The sequence below is a fragment of the Glossina fuscipes genome, unplaced genomic scaffold (genome assembly GCF_014805625.2).
Source record: "Glossina fuscipes isolate IAEA_lab_2018 unplaced genomic scaffold, Yale_Gfus_2 42, whole genome shotgun sequence".
Lineage (NCBI taxonomy): Eukaryota > Metazoa > Arthropoda > Insecta > Diptera > Glossinidae > Glossina > Glossina fuscipes.
Genome location: NW_023998426.1, coordinates 215,909 through 236,450, shown reverse-complemented (window position 1 = coordinate 236,450; position 20,542 = coordinate 215,909). Strand labels below are relative to the sequence as shown.

Below are 20,542 nucleotides of genomic sequence, written 5' to 3'. Positions count from 1 at the left end.
ATAAGGGATTTCATTCTTTGCACTCGTTGCGTGTACATTATTATCCATCCATATTAATAACGGAAGATGAAGAGAAAGTAATTTTAACGTTTTTTTTTTTTATTTTTTTTTACGTAAAATAAAATTCTCTTCTTTTTCTTATATAAGGAATAAATTTTAATTAAAGTCACATTTTACCCTTTCTGCCTTGAAAATCTCGAACTAAAAGATCTGCTACTCCTTGCTTAATAAAAAAAGTGTAACAACAAGTGCATCGTATTAGATAATCGTCGTAAGCGAGAACTTTTCGCAAATGATTCCTTAGTGCAATGCATTGCACGTCATTGCCATTCTTCGAACACATATCTAACGGATCCCTTTAATTAAGGCATCATCGATTTCAGTTGATCGATCGAAAGTCGGTAGGCGTCTTTGAAAGGAAAGCATTTGCATTCTCTTATCCAGCCAAACCTGATATCTTAGATATGTTGCTTATGAGCCGTGGTGGTTCATGGTAATAAACATATTAGTTTCCAAAAAATATGCCAAGATTAACTGCAAAGTACTAGTTAAACAAAATTGCGCAAAACTTGCTTGCCATTAAGCGGACGCAAGAGCTATTAAGAAACAAAAAAATCCATAGCTACTTATGGTAGGTTATTAGGTAAGATGAATAAGCGGATTTTGTGGTTTTTTTTTTCTTTTTACTGCCATCACTTCCTAAATTCATGTCTGGGAGAATGAAATTTTGTTCTTACATTCGGTTTATTAAACCCAGCAGAAATACCCATCAAACACAACACAATATATAGACATATCAAGCAAGTACCTACGCGTATTTTCCTTTAGCGATCGCAGTTGGAGGAGAAGATTGACGCAAAAATGTTGGCGGAAATATTCTAAATTCGGTCACTAAAGCCATAACACTTGTCGACCGGGCCGGTACATCCCGCAAACTGCACTCACTGCTTATCTGTCGCCCCACTTTTTTTGACTACCACGACGTATAAAAACCATTCCATGGTTGGAAAGGAAAAAATTGTTTGCTATGGCAGCTAAGCTGCCAACATAGCTGCTGGAAATCATGATTATCTAGAAGTTCATCATAAAAATCTTTAAGGTGTATAGCGATTGCTAAACCACATTACACCCAACTTCTCATATTTCAAATTCAGATATTCACAGCAGAAAAACAATGCAGTATGTTCGAGAGAGCCCTTCACTAATAAGTTTTTGATGCCAAGTTTGAGGCGAGACAAATTATCTTGTGCGCAAGATTTACATTGGTAATGTTAATGTAGAACAGTCGGCAATGGTTGGTGTTCTAGGCATGAGAATGGCATTTTGATGTCTTGAAAGCTGCAAGCGGTGTAAGAACTACTTCACTGCAGTAGAAATGCGAATCATTTACATCGTTTCGATAGCTTCTTGTTTGGGAAAAGCTCTTATACTTATGGACGATAAGAGCGAGTCGAATACTCTTGGTCGCCCAGAGCTATATTATGCTTATATGTAGGTACCTTCAGGGAAAGTCTTCAATAGAGATAGAAGAGGTTAGTCCGCCAATCAAGCTCTTTAATAAGATTATTTGGCTTTCTCAGCGTTTGAAGTCACTCGTCTTGGGATTGACCGTATAGCGCTCAATACACTGCAGTGATTCTTCTTCCATTAAAGGCATTGGAACAATCTACGTGTAGTGGTCTTCAACAATGTTCCAGATAGTTTTGCTTCAAAAGTCTGACATAAATGCTACTCCCTCAGTTCTTCCTTCTCTTGCCACAATCCTGCTTGTCTACATGTGTAGAGGGCGCATCACAAGTCTTTGTGAATAACTCGATGAATTTCACTCTCAGAAGACTTAAGATTCCTAACAATGTTTCCCATGGACTTCGAAGGGTGTTTGCAAAAATTTTTTTTAGCACGTATGGAACCAATTGGGAATCTCTACTAGCCTCCACACGTGCATCGGCTGAGAATGTCTTCAATGTTATCCGATAATGCCCCCAATGCAAGACAATCTTCATGTCGGGTGCGTTTGATAAAATTTACAATTTCTAAGTCGATCTGTTCTTGTATTACTTTACAGTTCTTCAGTGATGATTTGCAAACAAATCCAAAAGATTATCTTCGGGAAATTACTGCCAATATCCGTATAGTAGATAGGGAATAGCAGCGTACGTTCTCTTCATTATGTAAAGTTCTAGTTATGTAACAAAGCCGTTGCAAGTTAGACACTGGAGGCGAACACGAATTCTAATAACAAGTATTCTCATGCACCAAACTATTTGATATCTTCATACCCTTTACGGACAACGAAATTTTCTTTGCTCATAGCTGTAATGAGTGGACAGTCGGTAAACGCATAACACTTGCTGATTGGGCTCAAACCCACTAAGCAGCGGCCACTACATCCCTGTTTCTTTCTCTTTCGTCTCTTCTTTCTGACGATCGCCGTATTACTTGAATAGGGGACATGCTCTGAACTGAGTGGTCATGTTAAAAAAAAAAAGTGTTCAATCTTTTGAATTGAATACAGTATAATTTAATGCGTCGAACCTGCTCCAGGTATAGCGCAGAACTTATTTCCATTAAAATTAAACGGCCAAAGGGGAACTTTTTTTTCAAAAATCCAGTATTATGCAGTGGTGTTTGTGTCGATTTTTTTGAATTGCTAAGCGCGAGTGTTTAAAAGAACGTAAAAAAAAAAGAAAAAATTTGGAAAATTCTTTAAGAAAAAATAAAAAAAAATTGATAATAAAAGACTTTAGCAGCAAACTTCCTGAGCACTATTTTCTGTTTTGTTGTTCTTGTTGTTGTTGTTGTTGTTGTAGAGTTCAACAGGAAAACATTATAAAAATATTACTGTTACGGTCTACTGGACTTCATATGATAATTTTTATTAAAATTACACAGTACACATAGAAGAAGCACACTTACTCGCCTATTCGTTTACAAAGGCACAAAAGTACAAAAAAAAATACACACACACACACACACACACACACACACATACAAATAAAGCTGAAAGTGCCTAAATCACCATAAAGAATATTAACGTATTCTTCTTTTTCATTTTATTATGTATTCGTTTTGTTTTCAACCATATTTAGAATATATTTATATTGTTATGTTGCTGCTGCTGCTGCTGCTGTTGTTGTTGTTGTCGTTGTTGTTACTGCTATCGTTGTTTTTGTTGATTTTATTTATAAACCATGCGTACCATTCTACATGCATGCTTACTATGTGGGTTTCTTACCTGTCACAATGAATTGAACAACACACAAACACAAACCCAAACAGGGCAGTGAGCGATAATATGAGCGTAAACCATGACTACCGGAAATTAAAGGCATTCAAACGTTTCAATAGTGTAAAATGAAACAAATAAAAAAAAATAAAAAAATAAAAAAATGAAAAAAAAAAGCAAGAAAAAGTTAAAAAGAAAAATTATACGTATACACATACATTTATGCATACATTCAAGCAGATAAAACAATTGTTAATGTATTAATAATGCAAAAAGAAAAAAGAAAAAAAAAACGGGACGTTTCTAGCGGAAGACTGGGCCTATTTTTTATTTTTTATAAAATTCGCTTCTTTTGATTTTTTAATTTTCAAAAATGTAAAATAATAATCAGTAAGCAGCAAAAGACGACAAAAGACAAAGTAGGATAGATATCACAGTAGGGCAAGACCTACTTAACGTAGCTTATACCACTTCGTCTAGTAGGGTTATCCACTCGTTTTGGTAACCATACACGAATACGCATTCCAAAGCACATTTTCGGTGTAAACCCGCATGCCCGGAGGATGCCCGAAATAACACATGGTATGGTCCAGATTTTGCAAACTTCATTTACTTTCTATAAATTTTATTATTTTTCAGTTTCAGTTAGAAATTAGACTCTCTTCAAATAAGGGCTTCCTTTTCTTGATAACCGGTACGTTTGTTGTGGTCTAGAACATGAATCTATATGGTCCAAATTCTCTATCGTTAATTTTTTGTTTGTTAAATTTTTTACGAAAAACTAAATCTTTCTCTGTAGGGCTTACTATTCATGAACAATCTTATATGAAGTGAGGTCCGCGAAATAGACCCACTGGATTCAAATTGAATGCACTTGATTTTTTTGTCTAATTACTATCAAGAACAAATTTACATCATCACAAAGCCTTAACTATTAGACCTTTCTGGCATATGAGGATTTTAATTTCCTGAGAATTCTTACGTATGGCTGTATCTAACAAATAGGTCTACAATAGGTCCAAATTCGGTTAGGTGGATTCTTTTGTCGCGTTACTATTACGAACCAATTTTTGTCATATAAAAGTTTCGTTTTCGTAAAAATGAGGCTCAAAAATTTGCCCCAACCGAGCCAAACTTTTTCATATCAATTTGGAAGGTCAAAGTGCTCAAAGAAAGGCATTCAATGTGGATGGGTCGAAAAAGTGCACCGATTCGAACCATTTTCAATAGCGTTAGTCATTGGATGAGATGGCACCAAATTACAACAAAATATCTCGAAAATTGAAGATCTGTAGGTTGAGCAGACATCAGATGAACAGACAAGCTTAACGTGATTCAGAAATTGATTATAGTTAAGCCTTGCTGGGTATTACGTATTTCCGTACATATATAATACACCCTGTACCAACAGTGGTGTAGGGTATAAAAAGAGACAACAAGAAAGTAAACAGCACAGTTAGATGAAGATCAAAGTAGTGCGTGTGGGAAAGAGCAAGCGAGCGAGCGAGAGAGAGAGAGATAGAGAGAGAGAGAGAGAGAGAGAGAGAGAGAGAGAAAGTGAAGTGAATTGGAAATTTGAAACCGTAACATTACAACGATTGCGTACAATTGAATATAAATGAATGAGTAGATGTGATAAGGTGCAGGTGGCTGGAGTTACTATTTTGTTGTTATTGTACCTACATAATTATTACTTGTTCTGTTTATTCTATTGTTGATTTCATACATATATCGCACACACTATTACTTGCTATTATTATTATTATTATTATTATTGTTATGTGTTTTATAGTTTATATGCAAGCATCCATATCTGTACACATATTCCGATGTAACGTACTTATGTATAATTTTCTCTATTATCGTCGTAGAGTAACATAAATAATAATAAAAAAAAAAAGAAAAAAATGTGATATTTTTGTGTATCATAAAACATATATTAGACATCCGTATATATTCGTATAATAATAAAATTAACGTTGTGGAACTAAAAAAAAAAAACTATTATTCAAAATTTTTCTTGCATAAAATACTTTTTTATGCTCTGACATTTTAATTTTTATTTAATACATGAAATTCTATATTATACGTTTTAACACTTCTTTATTAAAGAAATGTTTGTTGTTGTTTTTTTCTCTTTTTTTCAATGGAAAGGAAATCCTTATGTTTCGGCGGAAGTTTAAAAACAATTGAGAATTGAAATAAAAATATATATATTTAAATTTGTTTTGTTTAAATGGCAGATTCAATTACAATTTGACCGCAATATTTTATTTTAAACGATATGATGATAGTAATCATGGTAGTTAATATATGCACTTTGCCAACAATAGTAGTAGTAGTAGTAGTAGTAGTAGTAGTAGTAGTAGTAGTTAACAATACTTTGCCTGGATTGTTAAGTTTAGAAGAAAGAATAATTATCTCTTTAGTTAACAAGTCAAATGAAAATTTCATAACTTGCGCTTATATGCAACTTAATAACGTCACGGATGGAGTCAAGTTGGCCAGATGTCTCTGAATTTCTATATCATGTAGTCATGATAGTTTCAAGGACAGAAACGAAGTGGCAATGAAACCCTTTATTATCTTACACCACTTGTATTGGTAAGACATATTTTAAGTTTGTACGGATGTGTGCAACACCCATTCCCACAAGGACTCGGCATAGTACCCGCCCTTATTAACCCGATGGATTCAGAATGACTTTCGGAATCAGAATCTATTTCTCAAAAAAATCTAAGTATATATGAAGGTGTGTCTGTCTGTCTATCTCATATCTGACCATCTATTCTTCACAATTTCTTAGGTATTTCCAACAAAGAACGCTACTGAAAATGGTTTCGATCAGGCCACTGTTTCGACCACTTGCTACAAAATGTTTTGATTTGAAAATGTTTTGTTATATGAATAACTATATTAAGCGCAGTGGTAGGAGAGTATTTAATGGTGGACCGTCGACGACTATAATGTGTTTATTTCCTTTTACTAGTTTTAGTGTATATGTCGAGCTAGCATTCCGGCGATGTTTATATGATCCCAGGTGCACTAACTCCTCCTTTATATTAAGGCGAGTGCATGCATAGCTCTATTCACTATTCCATTGCATAAATAATATCTTCAGAACTTTCTTTATATTCGCCTTAAGCCTGTTCACCTTTCAGTGCGTCGGTAAAAGGTTATCATCCACTTGTAAGGAACAAAATTGCTGGAATAGCATCAGCAAGGCTATCCGCGTGGTTCCTCGCAAGTCTATATTGTTGTTATGCGTCAGAGTTTTGTTCCATACGGTTTTCTCTCCATATTTAGCTTGATTTGATAGATCCCGGCTACCATAAAGAAGCCATCGAAAGTGTGAAAAGTCGTCTGCTTGCCGACTTGTTTACTTAACAATCAGCTACTCGGTTATGGAGGCTCCCGATTACATCCAAGTCTACGAACTTATTGAGAGGTCTAGAGAAGTAAAAGTGCGACTAAGTGCTTAGTATTGCGATTTTGATTTTCCCCTTGCACATTACAAATCCACGTTTAAAAGTTGGATGATAGTTCAGGCTATCAGAATGTTCAGTTCGATAAGCCGCATGCGCAAAAGAACGACCTTATGAATTTTTCAAAGCCCATGGAAAGTCGACCTAAGCAATGGAGCAATGGAGTTTCTGACTGCTGGTTACGGGCTTCGGTGTGGCTGTAGTTTTTTTAAACCGAACATGACGGCAGTACTAAATGATTAGAGCTGTTAGAGAGGCCCTGCTTTGTCTGGAAGGAAGAGTTTCAATCAAAATTGTTTGCCTCTTCAAAAAAAAAAAAAAATCGCCGTCCTGTGAATCAACTGAAATCTTTGCAGGGGGTCATAAAGGAAGAGAAGCGTTCTCCTCTCAGATAATTGTTGCGACAATTCATTCCGTATTTTGTTGAATTCACCCAAGCTTTTCCTAAGCCATCAAAATTTGGCGATATGCATTGTAACTGTATGGGTATGGGGAGGAAATTAACTTGACTTGAATGATTATTGGCACCACAGTGGCAGTGGCATTTTGTGTTCGTTTTTTGAATCAAAAAAAAAGTCCTTTGGAATTCTTCCAACTTGTTACGTGTATCCACAAAGATCATTGCGTTACTGCCCTGCATTTTATGTGACTGTATGCGACAACCGTACCTTAAAGTAATCCGTAACATATCTCTCTTTACTCTAATAAAGTCAATCGACAAGAGCGCTCTTCGTCTAACGCGTTAAACTATGTTCGAAAAGAATTTTTACAGGGCAAGTGAATGGCAATGCGGCTCCTTAATCTTCGAGATGAGGGGAATAGTAAAGCAGTCAGTTATTTTTCAGTTGTTTTTGTACATGTATGCGGACTTGAAAAGCAAGCCGCTGGCGCTTATATGCCGTTGGTGTTAATTATTTAACGATAATTTATAAAATAAATAAATCGAGATAAAGAAATGTACTGGAGGCAGAGGCAGACTACCGTTTAATGCCCTATAAAAGTGAGATATATGCGTCAACCATGAACCCAACGCCCGTTCAATTATTATTGAATTCGCACATATGGTGAGATAACGCCAAGCAATGTAAAAAAAAAATTCAGACTTAAATTAAACAACAAACACAGTAGATGGCTCTAAGTGTCAGTAAGTGGCTCTAAGTAATTTCCTTGAAGCGAATGTATTTGTGACTCAATTTAATAAAACGATCGTTTTTTTATTCGTTTCCTTCGGATGGGCGTGACATTAATCCTTTCGGGACTGGAATTTCTTATGTTGTTGCTAACTATTCCGTACATTTTGTCTTTCTTGGAAACGTTTACAATTTTTATTTTTTTTAGCCATAATAAGCGGCTTCGCTGAGTGTTGTAAGCTTAATGGGGTCTCTGTAGCTGAGGTATTACTCAGGACTTTCTAGAAAACAAAAACGATGTTCGCAGTTTCAATAGTTTTTACCGTTTGGCGCGAAGAAGGCTTCGAAATAAGTAAGATAGTTGGGCGTTTGTAAGTCAAATATTTACTTTACTACAAGAGAAGAAAAGAAAAAGCCAGTAAGTGTTCGTACACAGTTCTATTAAAAGGTAGATTGAGGTGTATTTCTGGCGGTGATATGTACGGACGGTGTAATCCGTGATCGTGTTTTCAAGCTGTGGCTATGAAATTTTAATCAAGGCGTAAACATAGTTGGCGGCGTTCAGAGTGTGTATAAGTGGAAATTCGGACGGTACAATAGCCAGACTTATAAGAAGTCGCCAGTATTTTACGTCTACTGCAGGCAGAGGGGAAAGGACACATAGACGTTCCCTCTCAGGCCCGAGGACGGTCAGGCAAGAGTTTCTGTACACTTGCACATACTTACCGATCCCATTCAAAAAGGATAAGGCGAATGGCGGGGCGGAAATACAGACGGACTCTCTGTTTCCAGAACGGATCGCGGTCAAACAAGAGTGCCTGCACACTTTCTTCTTCTTTCTGAGAGGATGAGGATAAAATTGATATATCACAATCTATTACCCTATTGCGATTGTCAAAATACACTACAAACTCGCCCTTCCATTTTGATGGCCAGTTTACTGCAGCGCATGGACAGTAAACTGAAAAAGAGATGAAGGTTTGCTCCCTTTGTTTCCCTCTGAAATATCTCAGAAAAGATCTACTCATTACATTTTGCCCTTAGTAGGAAGTTGAAGATACCAGTATACCTTAGTACAACAACTAAATTGAAATTTTTTTCTTTTTAATCATGTCGTAAGGAGTTAAATGCATGCCGCCCGCTGCGCGTTAATTGCGTTGTAATTTCATATACTTTGGCTTTTCTTAGCGCAGATAAGTTGTTGAGAAAGAGAGATTTAACTTATCGGTAATCGAAAAGAACGATTTTAAATAAATAAAACCAACACACAACATGGGACAAGCATTAGTTTTTAGTTCTTTTTTTGTCACAAAGACAAGCATTGGTTTTCAGTTCCTTTCCATGGTGTATCGTACCATTGGTCTTAGATTTTTTTTCTTTAATGCTTCAACTGCGTCTGCCTTTAGTTATGAAATAGTAGTCAATGCAGCGTTCAAAGCGTTGCGTTTCAATAATTGTTTTGGTTACCCCGTCATCAAAAGATCTAAATGCTCTCATTATGCTATCATTATGCTAAGCACTTAATTATGACCTTTTAAAGGTAACTCGTCCTTCATTATTCTCTTGCTAAGCTAAGCTCTTCTCTTATCCCTTATCTTTTTAGGCTAATAAGTCATAAGAAATGTAAAACGTGGAAAAAAGATTGAAAGAAGACTCTTCAACATTTTTAGTTAGGGTATCATTCCTAGGTGATGGAAAATTCTGCCGCCACACATAAAGTATTTTCTTGGGATAAATTCGAAGGCGATTGGATGTTTTCGCCATTTGTGTTAGGCACAACGAGCAACAAAATTTGGTTAGAAAGCTTTTAATGAAAAACTCCAAGATTGACTTTGAATGGGAAGCAATCATATCAGTATCAATAAAGCCCAGACTGAACGCTAGATTTGAGGTCAATAAGTGTAGCATATTATTACTTACGTTTCTTTTCATTAAATAAATTCTGGAATTGATTTTTTCTTTGCAAGTAATATAACCATAAGTAGGATTTAGCTCAGATTTTTCATTTTATGTTTCTTTGGTCATAATTTTAAATCAAGTTTACTGCTTTTTTCACACCTCATATACTTGGAAATACATAAATAGAAAAACAACCAATGCGACAATCGCAATGAGTCATTGAGCAAACAAGTTGTCCTACAATGCGACATAAGTCAATGTAAACTAAAATCAGTAGAGCTGAGTTGTTCATCGTAAGCAAAGCAGATTCATTCAGGAGTTTCTGGTGTTTGCAAATTAACTGAAATTATATACGAGATGGCTGGATTTGACTGACGTGAGTCTAACTATGTGTAATTGAACCAAGCAATGTTTATTAGAAAAAAGTAATTAATTTTCCGTTCAATTTTGTTGAAAAAACATACGCGCAGCTTGTAACAAATGTGTATGTTTTCTTGTTTTATTCCTACTCCTTTCAATTCATTTATGTATCATAATAAAAGCAATCTTGATAAAGGCGTTATGGTATTTATATTACAGGCTATACTTAAATTCGGTAGATTCTGCTGGTTACGACAATAGGTGGACCAACCATTCCAATACTGAAAGCCTTTTTGTTCGAATATTCTTTTCGCACATTCCACATCGTCCGAAATATCATCGTTAAGGAAATCTTTTTTTTTGGAAAGAAAATTATTTGAAAAAAAAGCAAAAAAAAATTATTAAAAAATATCATAAAAAAAAAATTATTCACTAAAAATAATCAAAATAAATAAATAAATAAAATATTTGAATAAAACCAAGTGTCGAGCTAGGCGGCTATTAAATACCTTACATCGTATCATGTAACATGATTTTTATTTTTGCCGAGAAATTTTGAAAATTGCAATTTTTTCCAACATAACAACTTTTCAGAATAGGGTCTTATATGGGGAATGGTCGAAAAAATGGACGAAAAAATATTTGAAAAACTGCGATCTGCAGCTTCAACACAAATTTCCCTGGACAGACGGACAGATAGGCTTAAATGAATTCAGATTACGATTCCGAATCGATGGCTTTATCTCAAGTCCTTCTGCAGGTTACACACATCCGTCCTAACTTAGTATAATTAGAAATAAAAGTTTTCTTTAATCATAAAAAACTTTTCTTGTTTTTTTTTTAAGTAAAAAAAAAAGCATAGTAAGCAATGAAAATTCTAGCAAACCCTAAACCATCTAAGCTACAAGACTATATGAAGTTTGTGGGGATCTATGCCACATCTACAAGTACTTGACATTTATATACGTACTTAATAGTTGTGGCGTCTTGTCATACTATAATGTTTTCACTATGCTTTTATTTTTAATTAAATTTCATTTTATAATGAAATTCTTACCGGCACAAGGCATTTTACAGCAGGGATGCTTTTGAACGTCGCACTCTTCTATTTTGTGACCGCTACGACACTCTTTACTACTGATTTGAAATAAACCGATTTTATTGCTGCCATTAGTTAACGTTGTGAACTTTTTAGTATCGCGTTCGCTTTCATGTTCGATTAAACAAATCCCTGTTTTGTTAACAAAGGCAATTATTATTAGAATAGAAAATGTACTTTTATTGCTTTGCCAGCATGCATACTTACAATTTGATAGGAATGTTTTACTGATTTGATAACGTTCCACCAGCTCTTTTGATAATTCACAGCGCATATATTTTTTGCTTTCCACTAAACAACTCTGAGTTAAGCACAATCCAAGAATTGTTACGATATTCATTGTCGAACAAATATTCCAAAGCATTTTATATCAATAAATCTCTTGAATTTCTCTCACTTATATGCAGGATGTTTTCCTGCTAAACAAGAATTAAAGAATTATGTTGCATATGAAGGACAAACATGAGCTTAGTAAAATAATCACTGGCGGTACGTATAGAAAAACGGCCGAAATAACGTTTGTGAATAAATTGTGTTGTCAAAGTCTTAAGTTGATCTAGAATTTATCTAATATTTCTGTTGTCTAGAAACTAAATTATACTTAAATGCTTTGATAGCGATCCCACAAGCAAGCTACCATTCATTGCGATAAGAAAAACAGTTAAATATTTATTTTAATTAACTTTTATTTTTGCTTATCAAACTACCAAGTCTGGGCACAAATGAATAAATAGTTTGTTATCTTATATGAACGTGTTATTGACTTATATATCCTATGTGAACAGTATTGACTATGAACTGCTTTAATATATATAGCAAATATATCATAATAAAGGCATAAAAAGACAAAAAAAGTAATTAGACTATCAGCTTATGCGTGTGAATGTAATACATTGTAAGATGGAATGAATGTCACTACTAAAATCAATCGTGATAGTGTAACGTACCGTACATATAGGCATACGTGGGATGAATCGTAAGTTGCAAAAGGATTTCAGAATAGGATAGCTTCCCCTCTATGTTAGCAATATGTAAAGAAATCCTAGCGTAACATGCGTTACGTATGAGAGACTTCTGTCATGCATGTGTGAAAAATAATTTGAGGTAAATGACAACAATGGTGCAATTCATGGGCATAAACTTTTACCGGAACATTCATGCCTTCGCTATGGTTCTTATAAATTGCTTAAGTTGTGGCTTTGATTTGTTTTGGCATATTCCCGCAGGATTGGTGTACTGTTTGAGGTCTGTGGAGTCCTCTGAATATCTGAAACTAAGGATCTGTTGCCGCTAAATCTGACGATCACATCGACCAAGGAATGTCTGCATTTACCGAAATAATTTTAAGCCCGAAATAAAAGTCCGAGAGTGTGTCTGAATATCTGAACTGTTGTGCAGTATTGCTTGGAACTAAGCACCACGCTTTCCCTCTAATGCAGAGAATCAATTATCGCACGCTATCCATCACCAATAGCAGCGACTGCCTTGCCCATATTATTATAGAGGAAGCCAATATGTCTCTAGCAGCAGACATTGGATATTCGACATTTCAAAGCTTGCTTACCAGAGGCGCAGAGGTGAAAGTGTTCTCCTATGCTCACGTAAACAAATTGACAGTGATAATTAAAATATTTTCACCATACATTTGCTGCAGCGATCACACGAGACATTCACACGTATCGTCATCCCATGTTTTAAATCATATTTCTATAATATTTGGTAGGACTTTGTTGGTATTCGTGAGGGCTTGAAATGGCAATGAAATTCAATCTTGAAAAAAAAAAAACGCGGTTCCATTGTGTCAGAGCCCTAAGGATCATATTTTTATGCTTCGTCTTATTTATGTACACTTTTCCAAGAGTAGGGGGTAGACTTTCATGAAATGATCCAAAACTCAATTTTAGAAGGGCTTCCTTTTCATGATAAACCCTATATACGTTCGGATATAAAAAATAGACCCACATGATGCAAATTCCATACCGTTAAAATTTGTAAAAAAGTGCTGCGATGGACCAATTTTTGTAATAAAACTTTAAAACTTAAGTTTTTTTCTGAAGGGTTTATTACTCAGGAGAAATCTTACATGCAGTCGGGTCCAAGAAATAGACCCATGTGTTTTCAATTTTCTCCAGTTCATTTTTAAAGCAAATTCGTATTATAAACAAAATTTCATCATAAGACATTAACAGTTAGGCCTTTTTGGCCTTCAGGTTTTTATTTCCTGAGAATCCTTATATGGAGTGGTGGCCAAACAATAGACGTACATGGTCGAAATTAGGTGAGTTTGGTTAGTTTGTCAATTTACTGTTACGAATCAGCGTTTACCACGAACTATTGGAAATTAGATCTTCTTACCATCCAGTTAAGGCGGGAACGATTATATGAGAGGAGGTTCGAAAAATTGTTCCATCCGAACCAAATTTTTTTCGAAATGCTATTACAGAATGAGTTTTGTCGAAAGACTTTCAAAAACGCAACTTTTTTTATGGGGAATGTTCGAAAAAGTAGACCGATTTGAACTATTTTCAATAGCGTTCTTTTTTGCGTCAAAATATCTGAGTCTAGAAAATCAATCATCAAAATATCTTAAAAATTGCGATATGTAGGTTAAACATATCATTATATGAACAACCATCAGACCGACAAACAAGCACACAAAAGGAATAGTAAAAGATGGATTTATCTTAAGCTCTTCTGGATGTTACGTACTTCTGCCCAAGCTTAATCTACCATACACCAAAAATGGTGTAAGGGATTGCGAAAAACTTATGTCGCCCTAATTGTACTTTCCGCCAATTGCTTACCAAATATTTTTTTCACTTTGTTGCTTCTTAAGTATTTTCCTTAAGTGCCTTATGCTATCTGCTAACTTTTTTGTATTGGATCATCCATGGGCGTCTAAATAAGTGATAAGTATTTTTGCCTATTTTTTTTTTTAACTAAGAGGACTCACTTGTAAAAAATTCGATGCAATTTTTCAAACTCTTGAATGTATGAAATATGTGTACGATCGTAAGATCGTTGGGTCTTAAATTCACATTTCGAGATATTCCAAACGATGTTTAACTGCAATTTATGGATCATAGGATGCTCATCTATAACATAGTTCAATCTCGAAATTGGCATTAACACTATTATCTGAGCCTAGGATAAGTCTTTTCATTTAAGCAAGATTGGCGTAGTCTTAAATTCGAACGAAATTGTTACGTAGGTCTAAGAAAAGCCTTTTCATAGAAGCAAAATAGGTGACGTGCTCATGGTAATCGAAAAAGCTTACCATCATTTTTCTCTAAGCGAGACTTATGGCAATCGAAAAGACAATATTGTACACCTTGTTAAAAAAATTCTTAAGAGTAAAGTTTCATTTAAATTTCATAGATAGTTAAACCGCATTTACGCTTAATTTTGCACTGCATCGCATTAATGATTATCTTGCACTTACTTGCAAATTTTTGTAAGTGATAAGAAAATCTCTTACACGGTACAATGCATAGGGCAATAAAATTTTATTTAAAAACAAGTAAAAAGGCTATAGCGGACCCTGGCTAACCATAAAATACCCTACACCGCCTATTCATATACCGACGAATAAGATGATATAGGGGAAGTGGTCGAAAAAATGCTGCGATCCGAAGCATTTTCAATAGCTTTCGTCTTTGGAGTAAAAGAGATTAATCTCACAAATTGCTTCCTATACGTAGACTAGCAGAAAACAAGACGGACGGACGGACGGATATGCTTAGAATTACTTGCTATATAGATCCGTGTAATAATAGGCGGATATATGTCAAGTGCCTCCTGGATGTTGCATACATCCGCCAAAAACTTAATATATCCTTGCATCACAAGTAGTATGCAGTGTGGTTGACTAAATATGTTTTTTAATTAGCAATTAAAAATTTTAAACCCCTTTTTGCGATTTCCAAGATCAGCAGAAGAAATTTCATCAAATCTCAGATCTCAAGGACTACGGACTATAGGTTGAACACAAGAAAACCAAACGGACAGACCTGTGGGCAAATTTCGAATCACTTTCTGAATCGATCGATGCAAAAAAAGTTAATCTATTTCGAATGCTTTCACAAGTGGTTTAGAGCAAAAGAAAGAAAGCAAAGAATGGTGTTTATGCGACACTTGCTAAATGATGATGATATTTTACTCAACCGCATAATCTTTAAATTTTGTACAATCAACCCATTATTTATATTGTATCCGATACCAATATTTTATACCTTCTACGGATGCTGTTTGTTGGACTTGTATAATTTTTGAATAAAAATTGATACGCATTCAACTATAACTATTTCTAGATGTTTGATGAAACCTTTTCATGCACACATGCATACGCATTTGTTTTCATTAAATAGTTGCATGCAGAGAAACCCATATATATAACACACCTTTTTTTCAATAATTTCTTCTGTCGAATATTTAAAAACTGTTATCACATTTACTTTCTAAATTTAAATTAAAAGGAGTTAATAGCAGCGATAATAAAACAATTGTTTACATATCATACGTCACACAAAGCACACAATCAAATCAAAAAAATAAATATTTTGCGATTATTATACCGTCTGGTTTGATGACCGCGAAGTGTCTACGTATACTGAAAAAGAGATAATTTGACTGAAACGTTTTAAAATCATTTGTTTCTCTCTTCTTGTTTGCATTTCGCGCAAAATATATTCAAACTAATAAATAAATTTGTATACATATATATATATATATATATATATATAAGTTTTGAAACGAATTTGAAATGCTCAGCATCTGAAGAATAACTGTAAAATATGAAAGTCTATTACTTTCTTGAATTAAATTTCATCTCATCAATGTCAATGCTTGCGATCATGAGCATTTTGCTAAGAGATGGAAAAATAAACAATTATTAATAACAATACACAAATTCATTACAATAGACCTTAAGCTGCTGTATTTACTGCAGCTTGCCATTGAATAATTATTCCGTTATTGAGTCAGGTAGGGTAAACCCACTTTTAATATGACCATCAACTATGTGCTTTTCTTTCCCATTCTTTTGTTGTATGGTTGCATTGGTCAATCCCAACGCTTGCCACCATGAATATAGTTCTAAGAGAAGGAAGTACGGACAGTAATAGATTGGTTCCTAGAATCTAAAACTGCACTGTTGGAAACGCCAAGCTGATAGATATTTATTTTGTTATTGATGACACTCCAGGAGGCATTTCCCCTTTTGAGATGATTATCACTTATATCCTTTTCTTTTGAATTTTGATGATGAATGGATAAACTACTCATAAATGGCCACCTTTGGCGAATACAGAATGTTCGTGTAACCTGTTCTCTTCACTACTTATTTGAAATTGATTTTATGCAAAATTCATTAGCAGAATTGAATAAATCGAAATAAATCTTCTTCTTACATCAAGAATCTGGTTAAAGGTGATTGGGTCTATTGGGAATATTGACATATTCGACAAGATTTCCTTGGCCATCAAGAGCATCGTCGAACATCCTAGTCTTGCATTTTAATCCAAGAAAGTTTAATATATTTCTTCTTCTTACCGGCAGCTTTGAAAATTGAAATTCGAGGCGTGCTTTTATATATGATCCCCGTCAAAATTAGTTTCATTTGCACAAGTTAAAAAATTTGTTACTTTAGTGAAGGAAAAGCAAAGTTAGTCTTTATTATAATGAGATGCTTTGATGCAGGTGCGATTTTCTTTTCCTCTTTTTACAATTTCTGTAGACTAAACCACAACAACGTACTATTGGATACAACTAATTCCACAACAACAAAAATACATGCTACGAGCAAGAATGGCTAAGACAACAAGTAAAATTTTTAAAAATCAGAATTGTATTACATTAAAAATGAAACAATGTCATGTATTTTTTTTTTTTTTTTTTGTTAGTAGAGTTTACTTTGATCCGTAACAGTGGTGAAGGCATAATGCTTATCATATGAAGCTGTGGCCATCACTTTCCCTATCTCTTTTCTCGTTCCTTTTTGCTTTCTGGCAATCACGGTCTTACGCATCTTAGTTGGACATCCCCTGTGTGATTAACAAAAAAAAAAAAAAAAAAAAAAAAAAAAAAAAAAAAAAAAAAATTTTTTTTCAATAGATTTCCCAATTCGCTTATGAATTATTTGTGAATATTGCAAACAAACTGACGAACGTAGATTACCTCATCTTTCGTTAGTGATAATGAAAACACCGACGCATAAATTTATCTCAATCGTTCTCTTGCGATTTTTTGTTGACATCCCAACAAGAAATTACAATTTATCACGTTACGTGTACAAAAATAAATATATATTTTAATTTACGTTTTCAATTAATTACCAGAATTATTATTATCGCGTGAATTTAAAAGACTACAGACAGTAGTCTTATAACGCAATAAAACAATAAAGAGCCCCTTAGCAAGAGTTTCCAGTTGAAATTTCGCATCATCTTTTACCTGTCATTGTGTTGACATTTGTTATGGACAGACTACCTTCGTTGCGCATATCGCATGATTGGATGCTGCAAATGCATGGTTAAAAATTAATCTGAATAATGAGGAGGTATTTACCTCTCTCTATGTAGTTATGTACAAGCAAAATTTTCGTACCTGGGTTTCCAAGAACCTCAGAGAAATAGTCGAATAATATCTTCTACATAGCGAAAGATAACATAGTTCGGCTTTCAAGCTCGGGATAATGCGATCATATTTTAAAAAAAAAGCTCTTCGTTCAACGGTTGCAGAGAACGATTTGCGTTCGCAAACGATGTTAACTTATGTCACTTGGGTTGAAGTTCATGTTATGGATTGTAGTCAGCAAAGCAACTGGTGGAGTGCAGACTTTATCGCGTGAAAAATTTTAAAAAGACATCACTTGTTGAAAGGCGCTATAGTAGAAATTTAGAGGATGCAGCAAGTTTTCCTTAATTGAAAAAATTTTAGATTGCCTTTCAATTGTGTCGATATACTGAAAATATTTACTTAATGCACGAAAATTTTTATTATGTTATGAAATTTGTCCTTATTTATATTTCAAGTCTTAATTTTTTCAAGTCTACCAACTTTGACTTATGACGCTTCAAAAATATTTGAAAATTATTTGTATACGCGACACCCCTTTTCGTGCAAGAGTATATTAAGTTTGTATGGATGTAAGCAAAATGTAAAAAGACTCCAGATAGTCAGAATCGCTTCCTAAATTGATCTAAGCTTGTCTGTCACTATGTCCGCATTATTATCTTGAGTTCTAGCTGCAGGTCTTAATTTTTTTTTTAGTTATTTCGATGAATTTTGGTACAAAGACATGTTTTAGTCCAAGGATGAATGCTAACGAAAACGTTTTGGATCGGACCACTTATTCGACCACATCTTATATAAGACTTTGTTTTGAAAGGTTGTATCGTGTAGCACGTAGGGTATTTTGATAATGGACTACATTCCATCCCCTTTAAAGAAAATCCATTACCTGACAGGCAAGGAAGGGAAGACGCTCTCATCGGTCAGAATGTTTTCCCTATCGGACTGATCAAAGGCGAAAGGAATAGCACTAAATTGCACTAGACAAGCTTCGTATTCTTGGCGCTTAACAAAAAGGAAAAGCCCTACAATATATGCAAGAAAAGTTGTATAAAAAGCTCATTAAAATTCTTACATCTACGTTGGACTTAAAACTATCTGTCGAAAATCCCACAGACTATTTGCCACCTATTTTAGGCTTAATGAAGGGCTTAGCCATCTTAGTATTGTGAACTTATTTTGAAGTTATTTTATGTCGATCTTGGTTTTGAAATCATTCTGGTAATGAAAAGTTTTCATGAATTTTTTTACGGATTCTTTTAGTTTAGCGTTATAAGTGCGCATGTGCTGCTCCGTTTCGCATAGAGGTGTTTTTGGGCATGAACGACAGTGCTGTTATGTATGCAAGCTATAGTCAGTCGCTCATTACAAGGCATACTATCTTCAAATTGTTGTTATTTTGAAAAATACAGTTTTTTCTTAATTTCGAGCTGCGTTTATTTTAATAACAACAGACATCTGTAACCATTAATAGCGTAACATTGAAATCTCATGATTCTTAGAAAATATACATATAAATATTACATTTAGAGAGATTTTGTGGCTGGCACGTGTAGATAGAAATTGTTATCGCTAAATATTTCTAGGAATTAATTTTCAAGATTTTAATGAAAGTTTTAGTTATTTTAAAGCCTCTCTTAACGCAAACCGGTCAACTATTATGCAAAGATTGAATTAAAAATTGTTTTGCAGAAAATTACTAAATGTTTTGAAAGCGCGACAGTGCTCTATGCAATAGTTAGCTGTTGATTAATTATACCCATGCCCCATAGAACGATGAATACATTGATTTCGACAAAGCTTACGCAACACATGAAAGAAAATTTCAAAGACATAATAAAGTATATATGTATTCTTCGCCATTGTCAGCAGTGTCGCAATTCAGCTAAGCGTGTCCGTCTGCCCCTCTGGCCGTCCGTCGCAGACATGAAATATGAGAATCAAAATTTCGCTTAAATACTACAAATGCAGCCCAAGCTTGACATTGGTAAGATAAACTGAGAACGGATCCGCTTTCAAAGGCAAAACCAAACCAAACCATTGTTGACCCATAAACAACATATCTAAAAATATTTATATTCTATGAGTGCTTGTGCAGTAGCCGTACAAAAGTGGGAAGAATAATTCACGCCTCCCAAATAATGTTGAACGTGAAAATGGCATTTGCAACGACTTTTTTTTTTTAAGCTAATTGTGATGGGTATAGAAGATTCGGCCTCAACTCTTTTATATATAAAAATTTGTGTTCTTGTTGCCTCTCATTTTTCCTCTCTTAGAAATTATTTTAATGTTTTGTTTTTTTCTTAATCTATAAATGCTTTTTTTTTTTTTTTTTGTTTTTATTATTAATTTATTACTTTACAGAGATAATTCCGGTAGGAAACTATGATTTTGTTCGTAATGAGTGTTGGGAAAATTTTTCATTATCTCACTCGTCATCATCAAAGCGTAGAGAACTGTTAGAGATTGCAAGCCAGTTGTAATATTTAGAAGCGTTGCAAAATACTCCATTTAAGCATCCATTGAAAAGATAAAATTTACAAATTACGTAGACTAGAAGTAAGAAAAATATATTCGGCTGTGACCGCATCTTTTATATCCACTATCTTTAAACAATAGAATAACGGGTGATCGTCACTCATTTCTCCTTTTTTTTAGGATTTGCTTGCAAATTTATATCATGGTTGTAAGGCCGATTATGAGTAATGAACAACAACGCAAGAAAACAAAGATGTTCTTAGTTTATGTTGCATTGTATACCAACCACTGTGTG

General features: G+C 34.3%; 2 protein-coding genes across 8 annotated transcripts in view; one reads left to right on the top strand and one right to left on the bottom strand.

Annotated features, from left to right (window-relative positions):
• LOC119636943 (slit homolog 3 protein) overlaps positions 1 to 20,542 on the top strand; it is a 50,505-nt gene that overhangs the window by 19,021 nt on the left and 10,942 nt on the right. Inside the window, exon 1 of one of the 3 annotated variants that reach the window (XM_038032693.1) lies at positions 11,823 to 12,875. The exons of the other annotated variants lie outside the window; for them this stretch is intronic. The gene's annotated coding sequence lies outside the window, so the exon portion shown is untranslated. Of the gene's footprint in view, positions 1 to 11,822; positions 12,876 to 20,542 lie in introns of those variants that run through there. 3 annotated transcript variants of the gene reach the window in all.
• On the bottom strand, positions 6,997 to 15,792 carry LOC119636946 (lysozyme c-1). 5 transcript variants are annotated; one of them, XM_038032702.1, is made up of 4 exons: positions 15,774 to 15,792; positions 11,407 to 11,615; positions 11,158 to 11,331; positions 6,997 to 10,452 (listed from the first exon to the last, which is right to left on the bottom strand). In XM_038032702.1, the coding sequence occupies exons 2-4, from the start codon at positions 11,561 to 11,563 to the stop codon at positions 10,271 to 10,273; spliced, it is 513 nt and encodes a 170-aa protein (XP_037888630.1). In that variant the 5' UTR covers positions 11,564 to 11,615; positions 15,774 to 15,792; the 3' UTR covers positions 6,997 to 10,270. The 5 variants fall into 5 exon arrangements, with proteins under 5 accessions (XP_037888630.1, XP_037888628.1, XP_037888627.1 ...); XM_038032700.1 differs by lacking the exon at positions 15,774 to 15,792 and adding an exon at positions 15,600 to 15,749 and having other exon boundaries at positions 11,407 to 11,789; XM_038032699.1 differs by lacking the exon at positions 15,774 to 15,792 and adding an exon at positions 15,600 to 15,749 and having other exon boundaries at positions 11,407 to 11,618.